The 17,025-nt window shown below is 37.2% G+C and overlaps 1 protein-coding gene across 1 annotated transcript in view; it reads left to right on the top strand.

Moving 5' to 3' along the window:
- Window positions 1-996: 996 nt before the first annotated feature.
- LOC121417296 (mucin-12-like) overlaps window positions 997-17,025 on the top strand; it is a 33,857-nt gene continuing 17,828 nt past the window's right edge. The window contains exons 1-10 of the mRNA XM_041610951.1: window positions 997-1,080; window positions 5,640-5,784; window positions 6,732-6,842; window positions 7,670-7,817; window positions 10,814-10,936; window positions 11,626-11,772; window positions 12,143-12,229; window positions 14,283-14,336; window positions 15,072-15,264; window positions 15,574-15,601. Coding sequence (XP_041466885.1) covers window positions 5,677-5,784; window positions 6,732-6,842; window positions 7,670-7,817; window positions 10,814-10,936; window positions 11,626-11,772; window positions 12,143-12,229; window positions 14,283-14,336; window positions 15,072-15,264; window positions 15,574-15,601 — 999 coding nt within the window. The 5' untranslated portion in view covers window positions 997-1,080; window positions 5,640-5,676. The remainder of the gene's footprint in view (window positions 1,081-5,639; window positions 5,785-6,731; window positions 6,843-7,669; window positions 7,818-10,813; window positions 10,937-11,625; window positions 11,773-12,142; window positions 12,230-14,282; window positions 14,337-15,071; window positions 15,265-15,573; window positions 15,602-17,025) is intronic.

Below are 17,025 nucleotides of genomic sequence, written 5' to 3'. Positions count from 1 at the left end.
ATGAGTGCCTTGCCAAAGGACTCAAGTGCTGCATTGGGATTTGAACCCCCACCTTTTGCTTTAAAGTCTAGGGACTTATCCACTGATCCACAACACATTGATCAACCTTTTTTCTGTCATATTTCCAAATTTTTTTGTATTTAGCTTCATCAAACGCCAGAAAATCTTGACTTTGATCCCGTTGCTGCCGGGTTGTGCTGCGAGTATAAGAGCCTCCATGACCCTCACCTCAAGAGCCATTACACGAAACAGGTCACCTACGACAGACTCATCAGTTCGGGATACATCACGCATGATGGCATGGTAAGCAGAATATGATTAATTGATGGTCGTACAAAATGTGAGATTGGGAGATACATTGAGTGAAACATTAAAAAACAATATATAACTAGATAAACAGGTGGATCAAAGATAAACAGTTGGATCAATTGATACAGTAGGAAGAGATAGATGGATGGTTGGATGGATGGATGGATGAATGGATGGATGGATGGATGGATACATAGATAGATAGATAGATATAGGATAGATGGATGAATGGATAGATGGATGGATGGATAGATGGATGGATAAATTGATGGATGGATGGATGGATGGATGGATGGATGGATGGATAGATAGATAGATAGGTAGGTAGGTAGATAGATATAAATGAAGTGATTGATGGACGAATGGAGAGAGGGATGGAGGGAGGGGGGAGATGGATGGGTGGGTGGATAGATGGATGGTTGAATGGATGGGTGGATAGATGGATAGATGTATGGACGGACAGACAGACTGATGAATGGATAGATTCATATACATGTATGCATGGATGGTTGGATAGTCTCATTAAACCTGCATCTCTTGATGTTCTGGTAGGCTGAAAATGATGGACTTTATATATGAAATGGCTAAATAGTTGGACAGATGAAAAAAAATATATAGATTTTTTTTGTATGATCTTGTACTAGATGATGCACTTTTGTTCCCCTATGTTTGATCCTCCAGGTCAAATGTACACTGAAAGAGTTCAACGACTACCACCAGTACCTGAAATCTGTTCAACTTGAAAAGATCACACAGGAACGGAAGAGAACGGTGAGCTTTTAAACCTTTTCAATTGATGCAAGAGGCATATCCTTCAAACACAGACATGAGGAAGCATACACTTTACCCAAGAAAGTGGACTAAAGGCCACCGCATACCATTCGACTGTTCGCGATCCTATTTTGGAACAAATTGCTCTTTGCTCATTTTCTGAAAATGTGAATGGAACATATCATTTTATTTGAGGTTATAATTAATTCAAAGAATACTAATATAACAATTTTGAAAGATTGCAAACTTTTATTTTGGAGTCAAAGCCAAATTAGTTTCAAATCTTATGACGTCTTTCCGACTAGATATATATATTTAATACAAAGAATACTAATATAACAATTTTGAAAGATTGCAAACTTTTATTTTGGAGTCAAAGCCAAATTAGTTTCAAATCTTATGACGTCTTTCCGACTAGATATTAAATTCATTTTATTTTTTATGAAGGATGAAATCACAGTCACAGATTTGAACATAGGTATTCGTACGATGATTTCAAACATTACACAGTAAGATATTCCAAGTCTCAATATTAGCATCAAATTCTTCAACATTTTATTCTAAAATCGGGCCGAGAACAGTCACAAGGTGTGAGATGGCCTTTGATAACCATTTGGAATGTTTTTATCATGCAATGTCATCTATTTGTCTAGTTTCCATTCTTTTCTTGCTATACATGTTCATAAATCATTTCTTTCCCTATTATGGGTGCTTTATCATTCTCCCTGTCTAAATCTGTGTACTTGTTTTTCCTCACGTCTTTTCCCATGCACATAATCTGTCTTTTGAGTTTTCTTGCTTTTCCTCTCTCTATTGTTTCTCTCTCACTATCGCTCTCTTTCTTACTCACTTTCTCACTTTCCGTTGTACTCATTCTATCTCTGTCGTTATCTCTCTCCTCTCTTTCTCTCTATCTCCATCTTTCTACCTGTCTACCCGTTTTCTCTCGCCGTCTTTTCCATCCCCAAGTTGCATGAGGAGAGGGACCGTCTCCACCGACAGCGCAAACAGAGCATTCGCAAGGATGTTAGCGAGAGAGACCGGCTTATCAAAGATTCTCTCATAAAGCAAAAGAAAGTTAGGGAAAAAGAAAGAAAAAAGTAAGTAGGGGAAGAGTGTAGTAGGAACAAGGCCTGTTTTGCAAGGTTTTTATGACTTCCGCAAGGAAGATATACATATGAAAGACTCTTTATTTTAATTTTTTTTAAAGGAAAATGAAACCTTTGGAACAAGATCGCTTGTGTGAAAACAGAAAAAACAACAAAAGTTTGAGGAAAATTGAATGAATGATAACAAAGTTATGAGCATTTAAAGTTTAGATCATTATTGTGATGCAGATCCTATTAGGAATGCAACAAAGATGTGTGATATCACATGTTAACAACTTTCCCATTGCTTTTGTATATATATTTCACATGAAATGCCTCTTTTATATTAGTAGATCATTAATTCTTTTTGCAGGAGGGCTTGTAATACAGATTTTCAAAGAATATATAATGGATAAAGAGTTTGTATCACCATGGAAAAGAGCAAAATGAGACATTTTGGGGGATATTTTATAGTCCATCGAAGCGAACATTGTTCACATTTGACATGACACTTATCTGTCGCATTGCCAATGTGAGGATCTCCATAGCATTAGTGATCGCAATATTCAAACACTCATAACTTTTTTATTATTTGTCCGATCTTTTCCAAACTTTCTTTGATCTCATTCTTTGATATTTCCTTTCCACAAAAACCCACTTGTTTAAAGTTTTCATTCCTCTTTAAAGAGAGTTAGAGAGAAAGAAAGGAGTAGGGGGTGGAGTTGCATGCAAAGCATATTTTTCATGAGTGTTTACTCCTAGCAAGGAAGATATACTTTAACATAAATGTTTCGTATTACTGACCAGAATAAAGTTAGAAAGGGAAAAAAAAGAAGTAAGTATGGGAATTGATTGAAAAGAAAAACGACAATACATATTATGCAAGGGAGGCGCGATAGCTCAGTCGGTAGAGCGGGGGTTTCGGATTCCTAGGACCCGGGTCAGATTCCTACTTTGTGTGCTAGTGCCCTTTGGCAAGTCATTAATCCTCATTTCCAGGTCCCTCGGAGAGGACCTTAAGCCATTGGTCTTCTGGTTGCTTGCTTACAAGCATTCATGCTTTCTTAGCAATCAGGTTAAAAAAAGTCATAACCATAAGTGCAATTTAAATAGAAATACCAATTCTCTAATTTAACGGAAACCAAAACCTAAGAAGAGAAGCAATCTTTTTTGAAAGAGTAAAATGAGAGGAACAATTTGAAAAAAAGTTTCATCGAAATCGGTTATGATATAAGCAAGTTTTGGAAGTTTGAAAACTCTTGTCTTAGTTTCTATAGGGATCCTAAAATTGGCAAAACTTCAAAATGGCTGATTGATTTGTGTACAACTCTCCATTTGATTCGTACACAGATTTGCAGGTCTTCCTCAATATCTTTGAAATGGCATCTTGCCTCCTTCTGAGCACAATATATGTCATGGGAAAATATGATTGACATCACATATGTCAAGGTCAGGGGAAGATAATGTGAAATATGCAAAATAAAGGAGAAAAATTGAAAATTTGTGTACAAAACAAATGGGGAGTTGTCCACAAAATCAGCCATTTTGAAGCATGTTTGCAAATTTGAGGATACCCTTAGAAAGTACAACAAGACTTTTCATTTAAATGTCCATAACTTGCTTATTTCATAACCAATTTTGATGAAACTTTTCTAATTGTTCCTCTCATTTTACTCTTTCCAATAAGATTGCTTCTTTTCTTGGGTTTTGGTTTCCTTTCAAGCAGAAGAAGTGTTATAGGAAGGAAGAAATAGAGAAAAAGGGAAGAATGAATGGTGCAAATAGCATGTTGTGCAAGGACAGAATTCCACTGAGAATGATCTGTTTAAAGATAAATGCCAGTTAAGGTAACGATCTCAAAATGAGTTTGAACAGAATCCATTAAAATGACCACCCAAGTGTTTGTATGTATAAATAAAAACATGTGCCAGTTGACTCTAGAAAACATGTAATTGCTGAGAAATGAGCCAAAAAAAGCACAGAATTCCATAAAATGTTGGGTATTTTTCCCAAGTAATATTAATACACAGTTCCACATATGCCTTTTTGTCTCGCCCACCAGAGGTGAAGGCGAGACTTAATGATCCAAATGTCGTCCATCCGTCACAAACCTTGTGACACGTAACTCCACAACCGTAAGTCGCTTTTCAACTAAACTTGGGCTGGTAGATGGAATTGGAGGACCTGCATGTTATGCTGCAGTCTGAGGTGACATGATAAGGTCATTGCCAGGTCAACATTAAAGTTTGCATGCAGGACTTTCTGATGACACCTAACTCCGCAACCGTAAATCACTTTTCAACCAAACTTGGATGGTAGATGGACTTGAGAAACCTGCATGTCATGATGCAGTCGGAGGTCACATGGTAAGGTCAAAGGTCATTTTCAGGTCAACATTAAAGTTTATGTGCAAGACTCTTATGACAAGTGTTATTCCATCTCAGTCATTTCACAATGAACTTTCGATACAATTCTGTTGCGTGCCCTCGCAAATCATGATATTTCTGGTTATTTTCATTAGTTGGCGAGACACAAAATCGCTTTCGCTTTGTTGTAAAAGTGGTCATCAGAATTATCAATTTTCAGCAAGAATTTAATGATTTCACAAAGATAAGTTTATTTCAGTGTATGATAATATTGTGGCAATTAGATGTCAGGTCCACCCCAGAAAAATCTTGAATTTAATTCATAGAGAAAAATCAAACAAGCAGAATGTTGAAATTTTATTCAAAATCGGATGTAGAATAACAAAGCTATGGCATTTTAAAGTTTCCCTTCTTTTTCACAAAACGGTGATATATGCACAACTCAGTGACATACAGATGAGTCAGTCGATGATGCCCATCACATACTATTTCTTTTTTTTTTTATTATTTGAATTATGTAATATTTCATTTTTACAGATTTGTCAATAAGGACCAACTTGACTGAATCATATGATATTAAATAATGCTAATTCCACATGTTCAGGGAGGAATTAATCGTTGTTTCACTTGACAATAAGGTGAAAATTAGAATATTTCATATAATAAAATACGAAAGAAATAGTGAGTGGATGACGTCCTCAGTCTCCTCGTTTGCATACCGACCAGGATGTGCATATAACTGTTTTGTGAAATTAAGCAAAACTTTAAAATGTCATAACTTTCTTATTTTACATCCGATTTGATGAAATTTTCCGTGTTATACACTGTACTTGTCGGATTTTTCTCTTTTTATTCAAATCAATTTTTTGTTGGGGTGGACTTGTCCTTTAACCTTGATTTCCATAGACTTTCTCATGAAGTGATTGGTGCAACTACTTTCTATTACCTTTAAACAGAAAAAAGAGAGATTTGTGGATCAAAGTTTCTCTCATTAAGGAGGTTAGAAGAAGGAAAGTAAAATGTCAATGATAATAAAATGATAATAAGATCACCAATAGTAATACTACTTCAAAAAAAAAACAATTACTGTTATGTTCTACAATAGGTTATCCCGCAAGCTCCAGAATGACTACAGGAAGACAATGATGAGGCTGTTGGACCAACGCCGTAAGAAGAAGGCGCTCCAGCAGAGCAGACGTAAGGAGAGCGAGGAGAAGCATCACAACATCAGGGCAACGCTGGAAGAGGAGGTGAGGGGAGGATGAAAAGTGGTGGTGGTGGTGGTGATAGTGGCAGTAGCAGTGTTGATGATCTTGATTGTGGTGGTGATGATTATAATGAAGGTGACGGTGCTGATGATGATGATGATGATGATGATGATAATGATGATGATGATGATGGTGTTGTGGTGGTGATGATTATGATGATTATAATTGAAGGTGGTGATGATAGTTGTGGTTGCAGTGGCGAAAATGATGATGTTCTTGGTGGTGATGGAGATAAAGATAGTGGTGTTGATTTGTGAATGTGATGATGGTGATAATGATGATGATGATGATAATGATGATGATGGTGTCGCTGGTGATGATGGTGATGATGATGATGGTGGTGTGGATGCTAATAAATGATGATAATGATGATGATGATGATGTTGGTGAGGATGCTAATAAATGATGATTATGGTACTAATGATGATGGTGATGTACATTGTGGTGGTGATGATTATGATGATTATAAATGAAGGTGGTGGTGATAGTTGTGGTTGCAGTGGCGAAAATGATGATGTTCTTGGTGGTGATGGAGATAAAGATAGTGGTGTTGATTTGTGAATATGAGTGGTGATGATGATGATAATGATGATAATGATGATGATGGTGTCGCTGGTGATGATGATGATGATGGTGGTGATGATTAGATATAATGTATATTTTACTCTCTTTTTAACAATTTTATGAATGTTTTGGTCATGAGCTATATAAAAAAAATCAAAAGAATGAAGTAACATTGAATAAAAATAAATGAAAATAAATCTTTATCAACCCTTGCAGTAAATACACATACGTATGATGGTGTCTTGTTTTACTCAACATTTTTCTCATCTCTTGAATGAGATGCTCTTTTGTCCATTAACCATTGTATGGATACTGAAGTGAATGCAACTTATTGTTTTTTCATCCCTGGCTCTCGATCATAACAGGCTCAATTAAAGAAGAACATGATCAAAGCTAAAAGAACGTCCGAGGAGATCAGACGAGAGGAGCAACTAAAAGCACAACATGAAAAGGAGAAGGAGGAAAAGGAAAAAAAGGTAATTCAAAATAGTCAAGGAAAAAGAAGTAAGTAATTTTTTTTTTATTCAAATTTATAGCACATCATGAAAATCAGATATTTAAAAAGGGTAATATGCAGTGATGAATGTGAATGCTAATGTAGCCAATTCAAAGCATACAGGCTTTTCATATGAGGCTTCAAAATTCTATTTGTTACCATTTCTAATTTGATTTCTGGTCGATGTAAACGAATGTCGAAGTTGAAGATCAGTGGACTAATTGGACTAAAAGCTAGATTAATGAATTAAACTGTTCTCACAAACTCCCCCTGACCAGGGGGAAAATTACATAGGGGTTTCTGGGGGATTTCCCCCCCAAAGAAAACGTATATATGTATATATGTTTTTTTATGTATATGTATATTTATATAGATAAAAAAAAATGAATAAATAAATAAATAAAATAAATATATGTATCAATAACTAAATATATGGATGAATAAATCAAATTAAGAAAAAAATAAATAAATGAAAATCAAATTAATAGATAAACATATCAATAAATATATAAATAAATGATAAATAAATAAATAAATACATGAATACATAAATAAATAAATAAATAAATAAATAAATGAATGAAGAAATAAAGAAAGAAATGTAAATAAATAAATAAATCAATAAAGAAAGAAATATAAAGAAATTAATTTAAAGAAATGAGCAAAATGGCCATGGATTTTTTTTCAAAGAAAGCCTTGGAATAATCCCTATTTACTGCTATGTTGATGCTTGTCCAATGTTACAAATTTAAAAAGTGGCTCCTGGGAATTAAAAATTATTTTTCTTTGCCTGTCGTGACGTTACAGTTGGAAGATCAATGGACTCGTCGGGAACTCGCCCGGGCGAAGAGGATGATGAGAGAGAAACTCCTAGAGGCCCAGAAGAAAGAGGAGATGCAAGAGAGAGTGCTGAGGAGAGAGGAAATGGTTGCTAAGCAATGGGAGACACAGGAAGGTAATGATGCTCTTTTGTATAAAGGCCACCGCACACCTTACGACCCGACTGGCTTGCGACTGAGTGAGGGGAGGTGTGACGTCCCAGCCCTTGTCAGCTTGGGAGTCGTAGACCGGGTCAGAGACAAGTCGCAAGGAAAATCGGAAGGATTCGACATGTCGAATCCTTATGACTGGATCGCAAGCTCAATCCAACTTCCAGCCAATCAGACAGCAGAGTTGCACTACGCGTATATGATAAACAACGGGCACACTTGGTAGTAAGCGCATTTTCTCAGTTGCTATGGCAAATGCAAGAAGCGTGCGCATGAATCGCAGATAGCATGGTGGTCGGATCACAAGGTGTGCGGTGTCGAGGCTTATGACTACCTTGCGATTTATCTTTCCTCAGTCGCAGACCAGTCGGGTCGTAAGGTGTGCGGTGGCCTTAAGAGATTTCAAAACTTGGCAGCACGTCTAGTTTCCCTCACTAAAAAAAAAATGACCATATAATACCTTCTCTTAAACAATTGTACCGGATTCCCCATAAAATTTTGCATAAAGTTCAATGTCTTCAACTTGGGCGCGTCGTGGTTTAGTGGGTCTGACTCTTGCCTTTCAAACAAAGGGTCGTGGGTTCGAATCCAACCATGGCGTGTTTTCCTTTAGCAAGAAATTTATCCACACTGTGCTGCACTCGACCCAGGTTAATTCCTTGAATGCTTGAGCGCCTAGACAGCCCAGCTAAAGTTGGGGTTATAATAGCAGGGCCCGCTGGGAGAACAGTTTTCGGAACTGAAGTGGCTACCCTGCGTAAATATACTGCTATTATTATTATTATTCTCCTAACAATCAAATCTCTTCATGGCCATGCTCCAAAATATTTCTCTGAATTAATCCAGGCACACATTTCCAATAGGTCCCTTCATACTGTAAATAAAAATTTCTTAATTTTCAAAGAAGCAAAAACTAAATTTTTTGGTAATGGGTCCTTTTCAAGCTTTGCACACGTCTTTGAAATACTGCTCCCTTCGTTGCATCCCCGATATCATATTGTCCAGATCCAATTTAAAGACTTATCTCATAAGAAAAAGACATATTCAACATAGCTCCATTTACAGTGACCTTGATGTTTAAAAAAAAATTATATAATTCTAAATTCTCTGTTTGTATATTTCAAATTTTCTACAAGGTAAAGCCCTATATAAGGCTAAATTATCGTTACTTTTTATTCCATAAAACAAAGTAAAAATATTCATATTTTATTGTTTGAGATAGTAATCAGAAACAGAAATTCTCTGAAAATTATGTTTGCCCAGTTGATCGTGGACACGGCAGACACTGAGCAGTGCCAGTTTGACATAGCTCTAAAGGGAAATGAAACCTTTGGAACAAATAGGCTTGTTTCGAAACAGAAAAATCAAAGAATAAGAACAACAAAAAAATGAGAAAAATTTGAGAAATAATTAGAAAGTTATGAGCATTTGAATATTGAATCACTAACGCTATGGAGATCCTCCTATTGGCAATGCAACAAAAATGTGTGATGTCACATGTGAACAACTTTCCCTTTGATGGACTCTAAAATACCCCCAAAATGTCTCTTTTTGCTTTTTCTTATGGTGATACAAAAACTCTTTATCCATGATGTTTTCTTTAAAAATCTGTATTACATGCCCTCCTATATGATCTACTGATAGATGTGATAAAAGAGGCAGTTTAAGTGAAATGTATGCTAAAGTAATGGGGAGAGTTGTTCATAAGTCCCATCACACATCTTTGTCGCATTGCCAATGTGAGGATCTCCATAGCAATAGCGATCGCAACATTCAAATGCTCATAACTTTCTCATTATTTGTCCGATTTTTCTCAAACTTTCGTTGATCTGTTTCTTTGATTTTTCTGTTTTCACACATGCTATCTTGTTCCAAAGGTTTCATTCTCCTTTTATCGTTGAACACCAAACAGGGTAGCAGCAACTCTCCCATCTTTTTGTTCTGAGACGCCGGCGGGACATGAATGTTCTATTGAGCAAACACTAATGTTAAAAGAAATATGACCTGGCACACCCCCAAAGCTCTAAGTCACCAAAATTGATTTTGATAAAGATCGTTCTAAGTTTTCCAATAATATATACATGTAATGTAGAAGAAATCTACTGAATAGATAGGTAAATGAAATAAAATATAAATCATGGATAAATGAAAAATAAACATTTTCATGCACAAAGGATTGAGTATGTAAAAAGATAGAATATTGAATAGATAGAGAAATACATTTTTTGATGACATAATAATTGAATACAAAGTAAGAGATGTATTCAAATCGAAGACAAGATTAGTTCATTTTCACTATTATCGTGAAACATTCTCTGCTGGGCACAGGCCATAAGTTTATTCAGCTGTTTCCATGACATTTGCTCTGGCGACAATTGCTTTGATGGAAAATCTGCACTTTAAGCCAAACATAAAACCTAACCAACACAAAATAAACCCTAATCCTTGTCTTTACATTACTCTGAACCAAAAACTCTATTAATCGCAACTCTAATGCTATGCCCTCTGAAATATTAGGACCGGAGCAAATAGCAAGTTTTCGATTTTGCACGTCGACTAGTGGACTACGACGAAAGTGCGTCATAATAGTCTGCTTTATGTTTATGGTATACAGAACCGCTGGAGTAAATCACCACGTGGCTTCAATCAATGGGCAAGGATTTTATTGCTCGTTAACTACATTTCGAACGAGCGTGATCTGAGCAAAATCCACGGTCGTCGTCATGAAGATGACGTGTCAGGAATGGCTTGCACATGCTCAGTGCCTTCCAATCATGTGCTCGACTGACTTTGTATACCATCAACACAAAGCAGACTATTATGACGTACTTTCGTCGCAGTCCACTAGTCGACGTGCAAATCGAAAACTCCCTAATGTCGCAGGAGCAAATGTTGTATCGCCAATTCCCATGTAGGGTGCTATGATAAAGAACAACAAGTCATGTTGTTTTCCTGTTCACAGATAATCTCACCCGTATTAGGGAATATAGACAAAAGTCGGCCTTGCGAAAGGAGGTCTTCGTTGCTGAGCGACTTGAGAAGAAGGTCGAGGACTTGTGCCGTAAATACACCGCAGGACCAAAACGTAAGTATGAAAATGCAAAATAATGGAAAATTGGTGATGCCATACATGTACTTCGGGGCCCTGTCTTACGAAGAATTACGATTGCTCCGATCAACCTCAAATATATGGAAGTCCATCAACATCATACTATTTTTCTTCAGGAAATTTGCAGTGTCATTTGTAAACAAAGAGGAGCACGGCAAATTTTTAAGAGAGCAATGAATGCATGAATACACAGCTGATCTACTGTAGGAAATGTATTGAACAAACATGTATCATAGATACTAAATAGGTTCATTATTGCGGATTGAAATAATCGCTAGAGGGTATTCATTTGTCTCGCAATCTACTATGGTCAACAAGGAAATTCGTGATCACTCTCGCAAAAAGTGTTCACTGGCTTTCTAGGAAATTTGTGATCACTCTCGCAAAAAGTGTTCACTAGCTTACAAGTTCACGAGCTTTCGAGTGCCGCTGCAACTCTTTATCAAGTGACGAAAATTGTCTGATATCGTACTCTATTTATACTAATCTCCAAGACCGTACGCACGAACGCGAGAACAATAGGTGGGCACTGATCCGTTGTGCGATTGGTCAGGAGTTATGCAAATAAGCCGGGGGTATATGCAAATACGCCGTGGGTCGGCAGCGTTGCTGGCTTTCCATAGTTGTGGTTGATTAGATCAATCGTAACTCACTCTTATCATTAGGCGGGAGGCGGAGGTTCCCACCAATCAATCCCAAGCTGACTACCAACATGACTACTTGGAATGTGAAAGAGAAACTCTGCAAGGAGAAAGATGAGGCGGGCTCCACTACCACTAGTACTGATAAGCTTCCTCCAATCATATATTCAGGTGGGGATGGTGATTGATGATGATGATGGTGGTGATAATGATGGAGATTATGGTGATGATGACGATAATGACGATGGTTATGCTGATGTTGATGATGAAAACGATGATGATGATAATGATGATGATGATGACGATGACGATAATGACGATGGTTATGCTGATGTTTATGATGACGACGATGATGATGATAATGATGATGATGATGACGATGATGATGATGACGATGGTTATGCTGATGTTAATGATGACGATGATGATAATGATGACGATGATGATGATGATGCACAGTTTATGGCAGTTTGAAGACCGTCATGAGCCACCATCTGTTGTGATTATTGCTTGAACATTTTCATTTTGTGTTCATTTTCAGATGAATCAGGAATAGACAGACGTCGCAGTGGCCCGGCCTCTATGGTCATCTTTGAAACATCTTCTCTACCTTCTGTTAAATCCTCAGGTAACACATTGATCATTTGATACCCTACCACATGTTTCCTTGCAAGCCTTGTGGGCAGTAGCATACCTAGGATTTTCCACAGGGGAGCAAAATCGTCCGCCCCCCAAAAAAAACCCAAAAAAGGTCTTCAACCACAAAGGATTTCGTACCAGAAAAAAAATTGATAAGCAAAAAAAAAGGTCTTTGTCAGGGATTAGTTGTGACTTGTCAGGGTGGGCAGTCTGCCCCCCCCCATAGGAACGCTAGTGCTTGTGGGTGACATGGTGATGACTAATTATGCTACCTGCTAGTCACCCGCATGATCTTGCTTGTATCTCGCACGCAGGAGAGCAACAAGTCTGATTTGCCTAAAGACCACTTTTGAACGTGCTCAAAACTTTGTTCCGGGTGATTTACAGGTGGTAACCCACAACTCGTGCACGGAACGATGTGACAGGTTCTTTAATGAGGGATATTGTATTATTTGTATTCACATGTGCTTCTTTTGCTATTTCTTTATTTTTTTTTTCTCTCTTTGTTTAGCAGTTTATTCATGTCTATGTTTATCATTATGATTTCTTTGATACCATTATTTTGTCTAGTTATTGTTTGATAATTCCTAATCATTTTTTCTTTACGTTCTATTTATTATGTAATTAAACAATATAACATTGCAATTATCCACTTTTTTGAATGTCAGACCAATATATATTTTTTTTTAAATTGGTACCTCACTGTATGACCTGCTCAAGCCAGAGCAACCAACTAGAAAACATAAATAAATGATTTTAATATAGAATTGCCCAATTGATGAATTTTTCCCTCTCCATTTGTTCATTCATTAGTAGTATAGTATAGTATTTATTCAAACCATATCAAACACAAACAGTGGTACAAAGCATAACATCATAGAAATCGGAATGATAGGTTTGGGACCCAAGTGATCTGAAGCAAAAGTAACATATTTACAATGAGTATAACTTAAGAACAATTGAATTAACAGTATAACTTCATTTATTTCATTTATTCAATTTTTCGGATGACATACATGTATGTCTGTCCAACGGAGGTGAAGGCGAGCGTTAGGGAACCAAATGTCGTCCGTCTGTTGTCCGTCCGTCACAAATTTAATGACACATAACTCCACAACTGTAAGTCGCATTTCAACCAAACTTGAATGGTAGATGGACTTAGGGGACCTACATGTCATGCTGCAGTCAGAGGTCACATGGTAAGTTCAAAGGTCATTTTCAGGTCAACGTTAAAGTTTACATGCAAGACTCTCTTGTGACACCTAACTCCGCAACCTTAAGTTGCTTTTCAACCAAGCTTGGATGGTAGATGAACTTGGGGAACCTGCATCTTATGCTGCAGTTAGAGGTCACATGGTAAGGTCAAAGGTCATTTTTAGGTCAACGTTAAAATTTACATGCAAGACTCTCATATGACACCTAACTCCACAACCGTAAGTCGCTTTTCAACCAAACTTGGATGTTAGATGAACTTGGGGGACATGCATGTTATGCTACAGTTGGAGGTCACATGGTAAGTTCAAAGGTCATTTTCAGGTCAACGTTAAAGTTTACATGCAAGACTCTCTTGTGACACCTAACTCCGCAACCTTAAGTTGCTTTTCAACCAAGCTTGGATGGTAGATGAACTTGGGGAACCTGCATCTTATGCTGCAGTTAGAGGTCACATGGTAAGGTCAAAGGTCATTTTTAGGTCAACGTTAAAATTTACATGCAAGACTCTCATATGACACCTAACTCCACAACCGTAAGTCGCTTTTCAACCAAACTTGGATGTTAGATGAACTTGGGGGACATGCATTTTATGCTGCAGTTGGAGGTCACATGATAAGATCAAAGGTCATTTTCAGGTCAACATTAAAGTTTACTTGGAAGGCTCTTATGTCAAGTGTTCTTCCATCCCAGTCATTTCACAATGAAGTTTCAATACAATTCTGTTGCGTGCCCTCGTAAATCTCGATATTTCTGGTTATTTTCATAAATCAAACCAAATCGCTTCTGCCTTGTTCATATTATTGTGGGTTTATTTATCATCTATGTAGAGTTTTCCAAGGAGATTGTGACCATAGTCGAGGAGTTCGAGCCTCCGACTTCAGGTAGGTGATATCTTGATAATGATGTTGGTGATGATGATGATAAGGACGATGACAGTGATGATGATGTTGATTGTGACGATGACCATTGTGGAGGAGTTTGAGGCTGGGACTACAGGCAACGTCTTGATGATGATGATGGTGATGAAAATCATGTTGGCGATGGTGATGATGATGGTGATGATTATAATGATGATGATGATGGTGATGATTGTGATACATTGATTGTGATGATGGTGATGATGATGATGTCGCCCAGTCTCACTAAATGAATGTGAAAGAGTGACATCAAAATACAGGAAGAATAAGGATTAATAATTAATCTGTAGAACGAGAAATTTATAATGAACGTTGGTGCAGCATGTGGAGATGTTGTAGTGTAGTGGTTAGATCACTTGACTCTTAAACCAAGGGTTGAGGGTTCAAATCCTACCCGGTGCTATTGTCCTTTGGCAAGTTACCCACGTTTGTCACTCTCCACCCAGGTGTTAAATGGGTACCTGACAGGATGTGAACCTCAGTGTGATAAGATTAGCATGTTTGCATTGATATGGTTGCCTGGCCAGGATACTCCCCAGGGAGTGGAGACGGTTTACTTTATGTTTGGAACAGTGATGAATCCTATGACCGGGGTAATAATAATTACAATGTAAAGCACTTAGAAACCAATGTATTAAGCGCTATATAAATGTAGCTATTACTATCATGAAATGCTTAAATTTCTCCATAATATCCCAGTGGTGTCTATGGGGGATGCCCCTGTATCTATGCCAGAAGTCCTGGACTCCTTCACTGTGGTTGCTAGGCAACTCGTCACCGGCGTCTTCAAGGAGCTGAAAGCCGATCCAGAGTTCGATGACGTGGAATGGGAAGAGGGAAACGATGGCACGTGGAAGACGGATGGACAGAAGGATAGAGCTCCATCAGAGAGGTGGTGGAAACATTAATTGATAATGATAACATTTTATTTACCCACTGCCCAGTTCAAATTTGCTTTTCCAGCGTTCCCCGGGCCAACATTCAATTCGATATTTAAATCAGAATATTGGTATTTTGACCCAGTATTTTGCTTAAGTAAAACACTTAAAATATTTTTTTCTTTCCTCATTTTGATGTGAAACTAGGTTTGATTCCTTTCTTAACACTTGCTATTGATTTTTTATAACCTTTTGTGATTCATTGAAATTCATATTCGAATAATTGTAATTTCTGTTTTTGTTTGTTTTTTGCCCTTTTATAGGTCTGGTAGTCCTGATGTCTACATTGATGTAAGTATCTTGTTAAAAGGGTACCCAATACTGAAACAACTTTCTTCCACATAAAATCACATGATTTATTTTTGCAGAAAAGAATCTGCATGACTTTCCAAATTATCTGTTGCATTTCTCTTTATACAAACAGCGAATAAGAAAGAGTTCATGAATAATATGGTATTTTACATATCTTGTGCGCATCAGCATTTAAGCATGACTCTAAGGCACAATCACAGAGCTGCCAACCAGTACGTTTTGGGCGTATTTAGTACGTTTTTGCAACCAAAATACGACAGTATATTTTTGTCTCACCTGCATAGCAGAGTGAGACTATTGGTGCCGCTTTTCCGACAGCGGCGGCGGCGTCAACATCAAATCTTAACCTAAGGTTAAGTTTTTGAAATGACATCATAACTTAGAAAGTATGTGGACCTGGTTAATAAAACTTGGCCATAAGGTTAATCAAGTATTACTGAACATCCTATTAGAGTTTCATGTCACATGACCAAGGTCAAAGGTCATTTAGGGTCAATGAACTTAGACCATGTTGGAGGAATCAACATCCAAATCTTAACCTGAGGTTAAGTTTTTGAAATGTCATCATAACTTAGAAAATATATGGACCTAGTTCATGAAACTTGGACATAAGGTTAATCAAGTATCACTGAACATCCTGCATGAGTTTCATGTCACATGACCAAGGTCAAAGGTCATTTAGGGTCAATGAACTTTGGCCGAATTGGGGGTATCTGTTGAATTACCATCATAACTTTGAAAGTTTATGGATCTGATTCATGAAACTTGGACATAAGAGTAATCAAGTATCACTGAACATCCTGTTCGAGTTTCAGGTCACATGATCAAGGTCAAAGGTCATGTAAGGTCAATGAACTTAGGCCATGTTGGGGTTTTTTGTTGAATAACCATCATATTTCTGTAAGTTTATTGGTCTAGTTCATAAAAAGTGGACATAAGAGTAACCATGTATCACTGAACATCTTGTGCGAGTTAGAGTAGTATTCAAAGTCAGCACTGCTGCTATATTGAACCGCGTGATGCAGGTGAGACGGCCAGAGGCATTCCACTTGTTTCTTTTAAAAGTACCATTTTGTAAAAAATATATTTAATATATATTTTTTTACAAAATCGTAATTTATTGAGAAAAATCATCTCTATATGTCTCTATTTCATAAAACGTACACAAATATGGTTATTGGATCAGTGAAATTTCAGCTAACTTTTTTTTTTCAATCATTTTGTTAAACCAGGGTGAGATATAAACATGTTTCAATGTTTTTTCATCTGCAAGAGCAGTGGGCATTTCAGCTTGCATGCAGCTTGAGCGCTGCGACGAGCATGCGCGCCACATATTTTATTATGAAATACATTTTTTTCGATCACAGAATACAGTTTGTTATTCCCAGAGGTTGGCAGGTCTG

Source organism: Lytechinus variegatus, chromosome 6 (genome assembly GCF_018143015.1).
Source record: "Lytechinus variegatus isolate NC3 chromosome 6, Lvar_3.0, whole genome shotgun sequence".
NCBI lineage: Eukaryota > Metazoa > Echinodermata > Echinoidea > Temnopleuroida > Toxopneustidae > Lytechinus > Lytechinus variegatus.
This window is presented reverse-complemented; position numbering and strand designations above follow the sequence as displayed.